Genomic DNA, 14,608 nt, shown 5'->3' on the forward strand with positions numbered 1-14,608 from the left:
TTATATGAGTTCTAGGGAAAGGTAGCTGATATTTAATATTTTTATTACATTTTTTTTTGTATTTATTAGACCCCCGAAGGGTCTTGAACTCCAGGGGTTCTGATTACTAAAGCAATACAATATAATGACACTTCTATTGCAGGCTGCATAGAGCAGAGCTCAATAGAAGATAATGAAAAACAGACCTGGTAGCCTTCAAAAGACTCCTGCCTGTCACAGTAATAGGATGTCGGCTCCCTTCGGGTGCAGGCAATCCCCGTAAAAATGGCGGCGCACAATTGCCTCTGGCGAGTTGTCACATCCTTCAGCTTTGACCATGGCTCCAGGGGAGTTAATGCCCGCGATCAGAGTGGGAAATTATTGTGGGCACTAGTGCCGGGTGTCTGCTTTATAATACAGCAGAGACCCGGCATCAACCCAGTGCTATGGCAACTCCTGAACCAGCCGCCATATTTAAATACCTGACATCCCCCATACTATTATGGCGGATGTTGGGAAGGGGTTAAGGACATTTTTCTTGACTGCAGACTAAATGAATCAGTTGTCTTTTTATAAAATAGTAGAGATGAGCGAACAGTGTTCTATCGAACACATGTTCGATCGGATATCAGGGTGTTCGCCATGTTCGAATCGAATCGAACACCACGTGGTAAAGTGCGCCAAAATTCGATTCCCCTCCCACCTTCCCTGGCGCCTTTTTTGCACCAATAACAGCGCAGGGGAGGTGGGACAGGAACTACGACACTGGGGGCATTGAAAAAAATTGGAAAAAGTCATTGGCTGCCGAAATCAGGTGACCTCCATTTTAGACGAATAGTGGATTTCAAATCCGGGTCATATGAGAATGTGAACTTTGTGACTATGAGACAGGGATAGCTGTACAGGCAGGGATAGCTAGGGATAACCTTTATTTAGGGGGGAATGTTATTAAAAATAACTTTTTGGGGCTCTATCGGGTGTGTAATTGTGATTTTTGTGAGATAAACTTTTTCCCATAGGGATGCATTGGCCAGCGCTGATTGGCCGAATTCCGTACTCTGGCCAATCAGTGCTGGCCAATGCATTCTATTAGCTTGATGAAGCAGAGTGTGCACAAGGGTTCAAGCGCACCCTCGGCTCTGATGTAGCAGAGCCGAGGCTGCACAAGGGTTCAAGCGCACCCTCGGCTCTGATGTAGGAGAGCCGAGGGTGCACTTGAACCCTTGTGCACCCTCAGCTCTGCTACATCAGAGCCGAGGGTGCGCTTGAACCCTTGTGCACACTCTGCTTCATCAAGCTAATAGAATGCATTGGCCAGCGCTGATTGGCCAATGTATTCTATTAGCCTGATGAAGTAGAGCTGAATGTGTGTGCTAAGCACACACATTCAGCTCTACTTCATCGGGCTAATAGAATGCATTGGCCAGCGCTGATTGGCCAGAGTACGGAACTCGACCAATCAGCGCTGGCTCTGCTGGAGGAGGCGGAGTCTAAGATCGCTCCACACCAGTCTCCATTCAGGTCCGACCTTAGACTCCGCCTCCTCCGGCAGAGCCAGCGCTGATTGGCCGAAGGCTGGCCAATGCATTCCTATGCGAATGCAGAGACTTAGCAGTGCTGAGTCAGTTTTGCTCAACTACACATCTGATGCACACTCGGCACTGCTACATCAGATGTAGCAATCTGATGTAGCAGAGCCGAGGGTGCACTAGAACCCCTGTGCAAACTCAGTTCACGCTAATAGAATGCATTGGCCAGCGCTGATTGGCCAATGCATTCTATTAGCCCGATGAAGTAGAGCTGAATGTGTGTGCTAAGCACACACATTCAGCACTGCTTCATCAAGCCAATACAATGCATTAGCCAGTGCTGATTGGCCAGAGTACGGAATTCGGCCAATCAGCGCTGGCTCTGCTGGAGGAGGCGGAGTCTAAGGTCGCTCCACACCAGTCTCCATTCAGGTCCGACCTTAGACTCCGCCTCCTCCGGCAGAGCCAGCGCTGATTGGCCGAAGGCTGGCCAATGCATTCCTATGCGAATGCATACTTAGCAGTGCTGAGTCAGTTTTGCTCAACTACACATCTGATGCACACTCGGCACTGCTACATCAGATGTAGCAATCTGATGTAGCAGAGCCGAGGGTGCACTAGAACCCCTGTGCAAACTCAGTTCACGCTAATAGAATGCATTGGCCAGCGCTGATTGGCCAATGCATTCTATTAGCCCGATGAAGTAGAGCTGAATGTGTGTGCTAAGCACACACATTCAGCACTGCTTCATCAAGCCAATACAATGCATTAGCCAGTGCTGATTGGCCAGAGTACGGAATTCGGCCAATCAGCGCTGGCTCTGCTGGAGGAGGCGGAGTCTAAGGTCGGACCTGAATGGAGACTGGTGTGGAGCGATCTTAGACTCCGCCTCCTCCAGCAGAGCCAGCGCTGATTGGTCGAGTTCCGTACTCTGGCCAATCAGCGCTGGCCAATGCATTCTATTAGCCCGATGAAGTAGAGCTGAATGTGTGTGCTTAGCACACACATTCAGCTCTACTTCATCAGGCTAATAGAATACATTGGCCAATCAGCGCTGGCCAATGCATTCTATTAGCTTGATGAAGCAGAGTGTGCACAAGGGTTCAAGCGCACCCTCGGCTCTGATGTAGCAGAGCTGAGGGTGCACAAGGGTTCAAGTGCACCCTCGGCTCTCCTACATCAGAGCCGAGGGTGCGCTTGAACCCTTGTGCACACTCTGCTTCATCAAGCTAATAGAATGCATTGGCCAGCACTGATTGGCCAGAGTACGGAATTCGGCCAATCAGCGCTGGCCAATGCATTCTATTAGCCCGATGAAGTAGAGCTGAATGTGTGTGCTAAGCACACACATTCAGCACTGCTTCATCACGCCAATACAATGCATTAGCCAGTGCTGATTGGCCAGAGTACGGAATTCGGCCAATCAGCGCTGGCTCTGCTGGAGGAGGCGGAGTCTAAGATCGCTCCACACCAGTCTCCATTCAGGTCCGACCTTAGACTCCGCCTCCTCCAGCAGAGCCAGCGCTGATTGGTCGAGTTCCGTACTCTGGCCAATCAGCGCTGGCCAATGCATTCTATTAGCCCGATGAAGTAGAGCTGAATGTGTGTGCTTAGCACACACATTCAGCTCTACTTCATCGGGCTAATAGAATGCATTGGCCAGCGCTGATTGGCCGAATTCCGTACTCTGGCCAATCAGCACTGGCTAATGCATTGTATTGGCTTGATGAAGCAGTGCTGAATGTGTGTGCTTAGCACACACATTCAGCTCTACTTCATCGGGCTAATAGAATGCATTGGCCAATCAGCGCTGGCCAATGCATTCTATTAGCGTGAACTGAGTTTGCACAGGGGTTCTAGTGCACCCTCGGCTCTGCTACATCAGATTGCTACATCTGATGTAGCAGTGCCGAGTGTGCATCAGATGTGTAGTTGAGCAAAACTGACTCAGCACTGCTAAGTCTGCATTCGCATAGGAATGCATTGGCCAGCCTTCGGCCAATCAGCGCTGGCTCTGCCGGAGGAGGCGGAGTCTAAGGTCGGACCTGAATGGAGACTGGTGTGGAGCGACCTTAGACTCCGCCTCCTCCAGCAGAGCCAGCGCTGATTGGCCGAATTCCGTACTCTGGCCAATCAGCACTGGCTAATGCATTGTATTGGCTTGATGAAGCAGTGCTGAATGTGTGTGCTTAGCACACACATTCAGCTCTACTTCATCGGGCTAATAGAATGCATTGGCCAGCGCTGATTGGCCGAATTCCGTACTCTGGCCAATCAGCACTGGCTAATGCATTGTATTGGCTTGATGAAGCAGTGCTGAATGTGTGTGCTTAGCACACACATTCAGCTCTACTTCATCGGGCTAATAGAATGCATTGGCCAATCAGCGCTGGCCAATGCATTCTATTAGCGTGAACTGAGTTTGCACAGGGGTTCTAGTGCACCCTCGGCTCTGCTACATCAGATTGCTACATCTGATGTAGCAGTGCCGAGTGTGCATCAGATGTGTAGTTGAGCAAAACTGACTCAGCACTGCTAAGTCTGCATTCGCATAGGAATGCATTGGCCAGCCTTCGGCCAATCAGCGCTGGCTCTGCCGGAGGAGGCGGAGTCTAAGGTCGGACCTGAATGGAGACTGGTGTGGAGCTATCTTAGACTCCGCCTCCTCCAGCAGAGCCAGCGCTGATTGGTCGAGTTCCGTACTCTGGCCAATCAGCACTGGCCAATGCATTTCTATGGGGAAAAGTTAGCTTGCGAAAATCGCAAACTGACAGGGATTTCCATGAAATAAAGTGACTTTTATGCCCCCAGACATGCTTCCCCTGCTGTCCCAGTGTCATTCCAGGGTGTTGGTATCATTTCCTGGGGTGTCATAGTGGACTTGGTGACCCTCCAGACACGAATTTGGGTTTCCCCCTTAACGAGTTTATGTTCCCCATAGACTATAATGGGGTTCGAAACCCATTCGAACACTCGAACAGTGAGCGGCTGTTCGAATCGAATTTCGAACCTCGAACATTTTAGTGTTCGCTCATCTCTATAAAATAGTAAAGAAATTTATAGGTAATAGTAACAATGTATAAAAAAATGGTGTTTAATTTATTTTTATTTTTTTTTGCTTTTTTTTAACATTTATACACAAAATTATTAACTAGAGATGAGCGAACACTAAAATGTTCGAGGTTCGAAATTCGATTCGAACAGCCGCTCACTGTTCGAGTGTTCAAACGGGTTTCGAACCCCATTATAATCTATGGGGAACATATACTCGTTAAGGGGGAAACCCAAATCCGTGTCTGGAGGGTCACCAAGTCCACTATGACACCACAGGAAATGATACCAACACCCTGGAATGACACTGGGACAGCAGGGGAAGCATGTCTGGGGGCATAAAAGTCACTTTATTTCATGGAAATCCCTGTCAGCTTGCGATTTTCGCTAGCTAACTTTTTCCAATAGGAATACATTGGCCAGTGCTGATTGGCCAGAGTACGGAATTCGACCAATCAGCGCTGGCTCTGCTGGAGGAGGCGGAGTCTAAGATCGCTCCACACTAGTCTCCATTCAGGTCCGACCTTAGACTCCGCCTCCTCCGGCAGAGCAAGCGCTGATTGGCCGAAGATCTGCATCAGATTGGATCTGCATCAGATGTAGCAGAGCCGAGTGTGCATCAGATGTAGCAGAGCTGAGTGTGCATCAGATGTAGCAGAGCCGAGTGTGCACTAGAACCCCTGTGCAAACTCAGCTCACGCTAATAGAATGCATTGGCCAGCGCTGATTGGCCAATGCATTCTATTAGCCCGATGAAGTAGAGCTGAATGTGTGTGCTAAGCACACACATTCAGCTCTACTTCATCGGGCTAATAGAATGCATTGGCCAGCGCTGATTGGCCAGAGTACGGAATTCGACCAATCAGCGCTGGCTCTGCTGGAGGAGGCGGAGTCTAAGATCGCTCCACACCAGTCTCCATTCAGGTCCGACCTTAGACTCCGTCTCCTCCGGCAGAGCCAGCGCTGATTGGTCGAATTCCGTACTCTGGCCAATCAGCGCTGTCCAATGCAATCCTATGGGGAAAAGTTTATCTCACAAAAATCACAATTACACACCCGATAGAGCCCCAAAAAGTTATTTTTAATAACATTCCTACCTAAATAAAGGTTATCCCTAGCTATCCCTGCCTGTACAGCTATCCCTGTCTCTTAGTCACAAAGTTCACATTCTCATATGACCCGGATTTGAAATCCACTATTCGTCTAAAATGGAGGTCACCTGATTTTGGCAGCCAATTACTTTTTCCGATTTTTTTCGATGCCTCCGGTGTCGTAGTTCCTGTCCCACCTCCCCTGCGCTGTTATTGGTGCAAAAAAAGCGCCAGGGAAGGTGGGAGGGGATTCGAATTTTTTTGGAGTTTGCCACGTGATGTTCGATTCGAATCAAACACATCGAACAGCCTGATATCCGATCGAACATGTGTTCGATAGAACACTGTTTGCTCATCTCTATTATTAACACGTCATCTGTATACTATGTAATTAAGTGAACAAATTATAGAACATTTCCATAGACATCACCATGGTCTCATATAGAGATAATTATATGCATATATAACAGGCATATACCGGCCCCGGGGTCTTCTGATTATTCCAGGGATCTTCTTTCTGCTTTGTGATTGGATAGATATCTCTCCTCTACATGTATATAAGACATTCCTGACATGAAGGTTAGCATTCATCTAGGCGAGGAACAATCCTTCTAATATTGTAGAGATATCTCAGCAACATGGCCGAGAAGATTTCCCTCCTTCTCCTCCTTTGTGTAGCCGGACCTGTGACAAGTGTCCCTCTATCTCCACCATTACAGGTAAGATCCATCTATATGTCTACACGACAGCAAGACTCTTACATAAGCTGCGGAGGGATGGGAGACTTATTGTATAGTTCTCTGCTATTGGTGGATTATTCTTGGGGACTGAATTTCAATGTCATTACTGAGACCTGTAAATAGTTTTCTATAACTAACACTCTAATATGATTAAAACCCAATATTACTGTATTATTATTAGACATTTCATATTTAATAGACATCTTAGACACATTGCTAATTCCTTTTAATCTTGTTTTCCTTTTGTTTTTATATCTTCTATGACCTTACAGAGTTTCATTCTGAAATTATTATTTTCAGACATTTCAAGTTAGAAAATATTAAGATTTTTTTATTTATTGGACTTATTTTCAAATTTTTATTTTAATGCTTTTATAAAATATTGATTTTTTTTACTCTAAATAATTAGTTTATAATTGGAATTTTACTACTGCAAAAACTACCTTGTATATTATATATCACATTTCTTATAGCAATCTTTTCTTACATAGATCTGTTTTTCTTGAAATTGACTTTTTACTAATGATGACCAATGTGTTTTCTACAGATTTCCATTCCAGGATTAGATGAATATGGTAAGAAGTCTACACCTGGTATTTGGGCTATTCTTAGGTGTCCGCACCTGTCATTTGTCCACAATGTTATTAATGTAAATATAATAAGATGAAGATCATTGCACAAGGACTGTTATACTAAGAAATAGAGATGAGCGAACGGTGTTCGATCGAATTGATATTCAATCGAAAATCAGGCCGTTCGAGGTGTTCAATTCCAATTGAACACCAGGTGGCAAACTCACTAAAAATTTGATTTACCTCCCACCTTCCCTGGTGTGTTTTTTGCACCCATAAAAGCGCAGGGGAGGTGGGACAGGAAATACGACAACGTAGACAGTGAAAAAAAATCGGAAAAAGGAATTGGCGGCCGGAAACAGATAACCTCTAGAGATGAGCGAGTAGTACTCGATCGAGTAGGTATTCGAAATACTAGTACTCGATCGAGTACCAATCACTATTCGAAAGTAAAAGTTTGATGCAGAACCAGCAGTGATTGGCTGAATGCTATACAGTTGGCCAATCAACGCTGGTTCTTTTCCTACCTTTAGAAGTCTTCTCCATGCAGCTTCCCCGCGGTGTCTTCCGGCTCTTCATTCACTCTGCCAGGCATCGGGCCTTGGCAGAGCCGACTGTACGTGTCCGCTTGTAGTGCGGGTATGCGCAGTCGGCTCTGCCCAGGCCCGATGCCTGACAGAGTGAATGAAGAGCCGGAAGATGCCGCGAGGACGCTGCACGGAGAAGACTGCTCGGAGGATCCAGTCCGACCCTCACTCATGGACTTGGTAAGTATAATTTGATCGAATGTTGCCTACCCCTGAAACAAGCATATTCACCCCATAGACTATAATAGGATTCAATATTCGATTCAAGTAGTCGAATATTGAGGGGCTACTCGAAACGAATATCGAACCTCGGACATTTTACTGTTCGCTCATCTCTAACAAAGAGGTTTTTTTTTTTCTAAATTTCTTCTGGTTTCCAGGACTTGAGAATTCTTCCATATAGATGGACTTTGTAACCTGATCAATATTCTTCTCTAATTTTATAGAAAATACATTAAATATGAATAAGAAAATGTCAACATCTGACCCAGGTAAGATAATGTTATATAATGTAATGTAATATAAAGAGAAATGAGATAAGATGAGTTAGAATAACTCATAAGATTTGTGACGTTATTGTCTAACCATTGCTTCATCTCTCTGTAATGTCCATGAAGGTGTAATATTAAGAGTAATATATGTGTGATATAGCATTTATAATGGAAATCTTCTTTATTTAGCAAATCCCACGGCCGTATATCATGATGACATGCTGATAAATCCCGGACGCAGTGCTACAACCTGTACAGATTGCTTGTGGCCCAAATCTACAGATGGGACGGTCAATGTGCCCTATGTAGTTTTCTCTAATTATAGTGAGTTTTTGCTCTTTATTTTATACCTATGGTGGTCCTGCCAACTGCCCAACACTGGATCACCCTATAAATATTCATGTCACCCCCCAGGTTCTTGGCAACTCAGCTTGTTTAACAATTCAATGCAAGAATTTGAGACTCTTACATGTGTGAGGTTTGTACCCCGGACAACGGAGAACGACTACCTCAACATTTTGGATACAGAAGGGTAGGTCCCACTACTCAGACTGCAGATTTAGTGGACTAAAAGCTTTTTTAGAAACAGAAAAGTTATTATAGAAATGATCATAACATGTTATTTCTTCTATCTATTCAGGTGTGTAGCGAATGTGGGACGAGTCGGTGGAGGTCAAAGAGTTGGATTGGACGGTGGTTGCATGTACAGAGGAATTATACAACATGAGCTAAACCATGCCCTGGGCTTCTACCATGAACATATGAGGAGTGACCGTGATGACTATGTCACCATCATTTACAAGAACATACCATCAGGTAATGTCCTCACCATCTGCAAATATGGACCCCCTGCTCTATAAACCGTCTACCAGGTCATTAATAAAGATTAGTGAATCCAACAACAATACATTTTCTCTAATACAATCAATGTTGTGATCATTACAATATCCAATGTAATAGAATTTTTTTATGTTTCAGATTCTGTTTACAATTTTGCCAAACTGGACACTAATAACCTTGGTCTGGAGTATGACTATGGATCGGTGATGCATTATGACCCGTAAGACTGACGTTAATAATAAATACTTCATAATATCTAGATACAATAGAGGACAAAGCTGTAATATGTCTGATTTATTCTGTTCTATGATGTATCATTCGGTCACATCCTTATGTCTCCTCCTTGTGTCTATCTCTGGCCAGGTGGGCATTCTCTAACACATCAGGACAACCCACTATTGTGACCATCCCCATCCCAAACATACCAATAGGACAAAGAAATGGACTCAGTGTTCTAGATGTTTCTAAAATCAACAAATTGTATCAATGTGGTAAGTTCTTGCAGGTCTACAGTCTTCAAAAAGTTGTATTCAAGATCTCCCATCAAACCATAAGAGACCAATAAAGATATTTTTCTAAAATATAAATATATTTATTTTTTCCCTTTTAGACATCTGTGCTAATTTACTGAATGATGACAATGGGACTCTGACCTCAGCCAACTACCCATCATCCTACCCACATAATACCAACTGTGTATGGCTGATCAGGACGCCATCAAACCAGGTACAGCGATGAAGAACCAGAACTAGTATATCAGGCGGATCCGGTATATCAGGAAGGAGATCTCAGATCACTACATGTATACAATCTTCCTCCTGATACATGGGGGTTATCAATTAACCTTCATTCAGCAAATCAGACAGCAATTGTAACCTCTGCATTAGAACCATGGACTTGTGGTCCCACCATTATCGCATACACTACATAGAAATCCAAATGTAACATGGCGTCATAATAGAATTAAATGGACAAGAAAATTAGCCCCATAGCAATTCAATATGGCACATCCTTAGCTTATCTATATAAAATCCACAGCAATAAGACACTTGCCATAAGCACATTATTGGACAGAATTATTAATACCAGTCTGGTGGTTTATTCATCAGATTTCAGTTTTTTATTGTTTTTCCTTTTTTTTAGATTTCCTTGAACTTTACTGCCTTTGATATCCAGTCATCTCCCAATTGTGCATCTGACTATATTAGGATTTATGATGGTCCCACTAAGAACTATCCCCTGATTTTGGACAGAACTTGTGGGTCCGGACTGATCCCTCCGATTATTTCTTCTACTAGCCAACTACTGGTGGAGTTTTCTAGTGATGACAGTGTTGCTGGGGTCGGCTTCAAAGCTTTATACAGCTCAGGTATAGGATAACATTGTGATTGTCATATAAATAATTGTTGTTATTTAATAATATAAATGGCTGTGGAGGAATTACATTGATGGCCTCTCCATAAGATGGATCACACCATTGGAACCTTCCTGATCAACACAAGAGATCAGATGATTGTTTTTCATTAGAGATGAGCGAGTAGTACTCGATCGAGTAGGTATTTGAAATGCTTGTACACGATCGAGTACCACTCGCTGTTCGAATGTAAAAGTTCGATGCAGAACCAGCATTGATTGGCCAAATGCTATACAATCGGCCAATCAACGCTGGTTCTTCTCCTACCTTTAGAAGTCTTCTCCGTACAGCGTCCCCGCGGCGTCTTCCAGCTCTGAATTCACTCTGCCAGGCATCGGGCCTGGGCAGAGCCGACTGCGCATGTCTACTTGTAGTGTGGGCATCCGCTGTCGGCTCTGCCCAGGCCCGATGCCTGGCAGAGTGAATGAAGAGCCGGAAGATGCCGCGGGGACACTGCAAGGAGAAGACTGCATGGAGGATCCAACCCGACCCTCACTCGTGGACTTAGTAAGTATAATTTGATTGAACGTTGCCCCTGAAACAAGCATTTCCCCCCCATAGACTATAATAGGGTACGATATTCGATTCGAGTAGTCGAATATTGAGGGGCTACTCAAAATGAATATCGAACCTCAGACGTTTTACTGTTCGCTCATCTCTATTTTTCATTTGATCATTTGGAACATGGCAGGTCAGCCAAAATTGACTTGATATGTGACACACTACATACTATGCAATGTAATCTCATGGACTGTATTAAATGTTAATGTAATGTTTGAGTCGAATGAATGTTTTCTGCATCTCTAGTTCCAGATTTTTAGCCCTATAATTGCTCTGTGTAATGGGGCATTACTATGTAAGGAATGTATCGGTCAGCTGAAAACCATTAATATATAAGAATGAAAAAAAACTATTTATGGGGCCACACGGTGGCTCAGTGGTTAGCACTGCAGCCTTGCAGCACTGGAGTCCTGGTGTTCAAATCCCGCCAAGGGCATAAAATCATCTGCAAGGAGTTTGTATGTTCTCCCCGTGTTTGCATGGATTTCCATCCCATATTCCAAAAAAGACATACTGATAGGGAAAAATGTACATTGTGAACTCTATGTGGGGCTCACAATCTACATAAAAAAACAAAAAAACAAAAAAAAACTATTTATGTACTTTATCCTCTACAATATAATGTATGTTTTTCACAGTGCAATGTGGAGGAACCTTCTATACACCACAGAGAAACATTACTTCACCTGGATACCCCGTACGCTATTACCCAAACATGAGATGTATCTACACAATCACGGCTCCTGTTGGACGCCGGGTAAGGACTTATATTCTTTTAAGATGTTGGGTTTCTTAGGGAAATCCTGAATCTATCCTACAATGATATCTCTTTATATTGTCCCTGAAATTGATCTTAGGTGTCACTAGTTGGTGCGATGTCTTTATGGCCTAATCTGAATTCCACTACTAGGACCCATGTTATGTAGAATATATGAAGGAATTTCATAATGTTCCTCATTTTCTCACTGATACAAGATATTTTTTAGTCTGTACATTATAATCATTCTGCCTTTGATGTAATAGAAAACAGGTCTCCATGTCTGACCTTCTGAGGAGCCTGTGATAGACTTATGTTTATACTTGGTGGTCAGCCTAGGGAGGGAAAACTTCTGGGAAGGAGAGAGAGGAACAGCCTGATGGAACCAATGATGTATGGAGGGTCTCAGATTACCAAAAACTTCATGTAGACACAGTAGCCAGTCAGTAGCCATCATTCACAGCTCTGCCCTAAAAAAACTGAGATACAAAGCTGCCAAGGAAAAAGATTGTGACTTAAAGAGAACCTTTCACCTCCTCAACACAGTCAATATTTTACCATCTGTTAATAGTCACTGCAACAATGATTCCCACACAGTTAGAATTTTCTCTCTAGTCCCCATCACTCCCGATCAACAAGTGCAGGTAGTTTTGGTGCCTGATGTGCTATTTAACATCTGCAATTCCAGAAGGGTGGTGTCAGGCAGGGGGTGTGATTCAGAGCTCCAATCAGAGGCAGCCAGTGTCACAGCTCAGAATCACACCCCTTGTCTGCTCCTGCCTGACACCGCCCTCCTGACAGTATGAAGCCTTAGCTGCTGATCAAGCCCCAGGAATGCTCAGGAACTGTGGGGTCTACAGAAAATGTTCCAACTGTTCCAGAATCAGTGGAGCAACAATTATTAAACTATAAGTTGCTCTTATAAACCCATGTAAGGATATTGGCTAAACTTCTGTCCTTGAGAATCTTGAAATATATTCCCAAACTACTTAACTCAGAAAAAATGAAAGATAACGTAAGGGCAAATACAATACGGCCCAGCTTATGATGCCGAGGAGGTGTTTACCAGGGTTGCCTGGGATTTTGTACAACAAAGTCTCTATACATAAATACAATTTATTTCTGCAATATTTACTCTACAGACTTGTCCATTGACACATATTACAGATAATGTTCTCTCCCCCCACTTTTTAATAAAAAATCGGTACAGTCATGGGTTCCCCTTGTTACGCTCCTCTTCTGATATTAAGGGTGTAACAATAGGTGCTCAGACACATCTTACTTTCTAATAATGTTACCGAGTTTCAGATCTTTGAGGACATTGGTCAGATATCCAACCTTAAAGTAAATTGTGAGAAACCTGAGATATTGTAATATTCTGCCATTATTCCTCATTATTAGTTCCCATTGTATGTTATAGTGTGATGTAATATTCTGTATTACCATTGTGTTATGATAACATTACAATATCTGCTTCTTATCTCTACAGATTTACCTGACCGTCAGTGATTTCCAGGTGGAGTCTTTTACTTTCTGTGCAGTTGACTATTTAAAGATCCTGGATGGGACCAAGAGACTGGCCCCCCAATGTGGTGAAACTAAGATAAATCCCTATACCTCTTCTGGGAACACCTTGCAACTGTTATTTGTTAGTGACAGCCGAAATGAGCTCCGAGGCTTCCAGGCATCATATAAATTTAGTGAGTATTTCAGTAGCTTCTTTATATAACCCTCCCAGTACCAGTGGTGTAACTAGGAATGATGGGGCCCCGTGGTGAAATTTTGACATGCCGGCCCCAACGATCCAGACCGAACCCTTCTCCCCGCCTTCCTACCACAGTATTATACCCCATTGTGGCTCCTGCACACAATATTGTGCCCCGTTGTGGACCTCCCATGAACAATTTTTATACTCTGGGATCTTTTCAGAGTATGATAATTGGAGACCCAGAGAGGGGGGGGATTCAAGCATAAATAACCTATTACTTACCTCTCCCTGGCTCTGGCGCACTCCCTGGTGATGTCAGCCATCTTCAATGATGGAAGAGACGTCACTTGACCTGGGTCTTGTATCGCGATGCATAAGCCCATGTGACATCTGTGACATCACCAAGTAGGCCTGAAGCCTTTCAGAATGTAGGAGAGGTAAGTAACAGTGTTTTTCTTTAGGTTCCTTCACCTCTCCCATCCCTCCAATCATTAAACTCGGGGGGGGGGGGGGGGGGTTGGAAAAGACCCCCCCGAGTATAATAATAATGGTTGTGGGGTTCACAGTCTCACGACCTTACTTACCGAACCCGGCTTCTGCTCACAGCCTCCACAGAAGAAGAAGCGCCAGTGGCCATGAGCAGGAGCCAGGATCGGTAAGTAAATAGGGCCCGTTACCTGTTGGATGTATAGATTGGACGTCCTGTATTTGATCTTCTAATCCATCTTTATGTCTTTCTCTACAGTATAACTGGAGATCACCGCACACCAGAGTACAGATTCATTCAAACACTTTATTCCGGAAATAACATGAAGAGAAATATCTATAATATTCTTCATCTCCTTCTTCTTTACCGAATATATAGGAAATAAGTAATGATTTCTGTCCCTTATATACATTCCAATAAAGTTTTTATTTGCACCATCAATAATATTATCTTCTGTGTTTAACTACTGAAATGTGACTGCATGGTTGTATGGATTAATGTGAGGATGTGCGGTAATGGCGGCCATGTCAATGTCTGTCTAATGTGACCTGATGAAGGCAAAGATCTAAGATCTACATCATCGTGTTTTTAAGAAAGTTCATTTTAGTCCGTGTCACCACGTGGTGTAAACACTCAGATACTGTCATCATGGAAACATTGCATTAGAAAAGGTGGCGTTTTACAGTTACTATTCTAGTAAATCACATCCACACATTACAGAAACATAAGCCAGAATGCTTTCTGACAGTTTTGGAAATTACAGCATGTCTATTATAACTACGGAAACACCAGAGGAGTATC

At 43.7% G+C, this 14,608-nt stretch overlaps 1 protein-coding gene across 1 annotated transcript; it reads left to right on the forward strand.

Moving 5' to 3' along the window:
* The first annotated feature begins 6,288 nt into the window (after nucleotides 1–6,288).
* Nucleotides 6,289–13,341, forward strand: LOC142213378 (embryonic protein UVS.2-like). Its single transcript, XM_075281696.1, has 12 exons — nucleotides 6,289–6,369; nucleotides 6,938–6,965; nucleotides 7,996–8,040; nucleotides 8,230–8,364; nucleotides 8,455–8,572; nucleotides 8,681–8,856; nucleotides 9,019–9,100; nucleotides 9,244–9,371; nucleotides 9,491–9,606; nucleotides 10,024–10,249; nucleotides 11,494–11,612; nucleotides 13,102–13,341. Exons 1-12 carry the CDS (start codon nucleotides 6,289–6,291, stop codon nucleotides 13,339–13,341), a joined length of 1,494 nt encoding a protein of 497 aa, XP_075137797.1.
* The last annotated feature ends 1,267 nt before the right edge of the window (nucleotides 13,342–14,608 follow it).

The sequence above is a fragment of the Leptodactylus fuscus genome, chromosome 7, assembly GCF_031893055.1.
Source record: "Leptodactylus fuscus isolate aLepFus1 chromosome 7, aLepFus1.hap2, whole genome shotgun sequence".
Taxonomy (NCBI): Eukaryota; Metazoa; Chordata; class Amphibia; order Anura; family Leptodactylidae; genus Leptodactylus; species Leptodactylus fuscus.

Coding starts and splice junctions, on each gene's coding strand:
- LOC142213378 (XM_075281696.1), top strand. CDS start 6,289: ATGGCCGAGAAGATTTCCCTCCTTCTCCTCCTTTGTGTAGCCGGACCT. Junction 8,041..8,229: donor AATGTCAACATCTGACCCAG/GTAAGATAATGT, acceptor TTCTTTATTTAG/CAAATCCCACGGCCGTATAT. Junction 9,101..9,243: donor TCGGTGATGCATTATGACCC/GTAAGACTGACG, acceptor ATCTCTGGCCAG/GTGGGCATTCTCTAACACAT.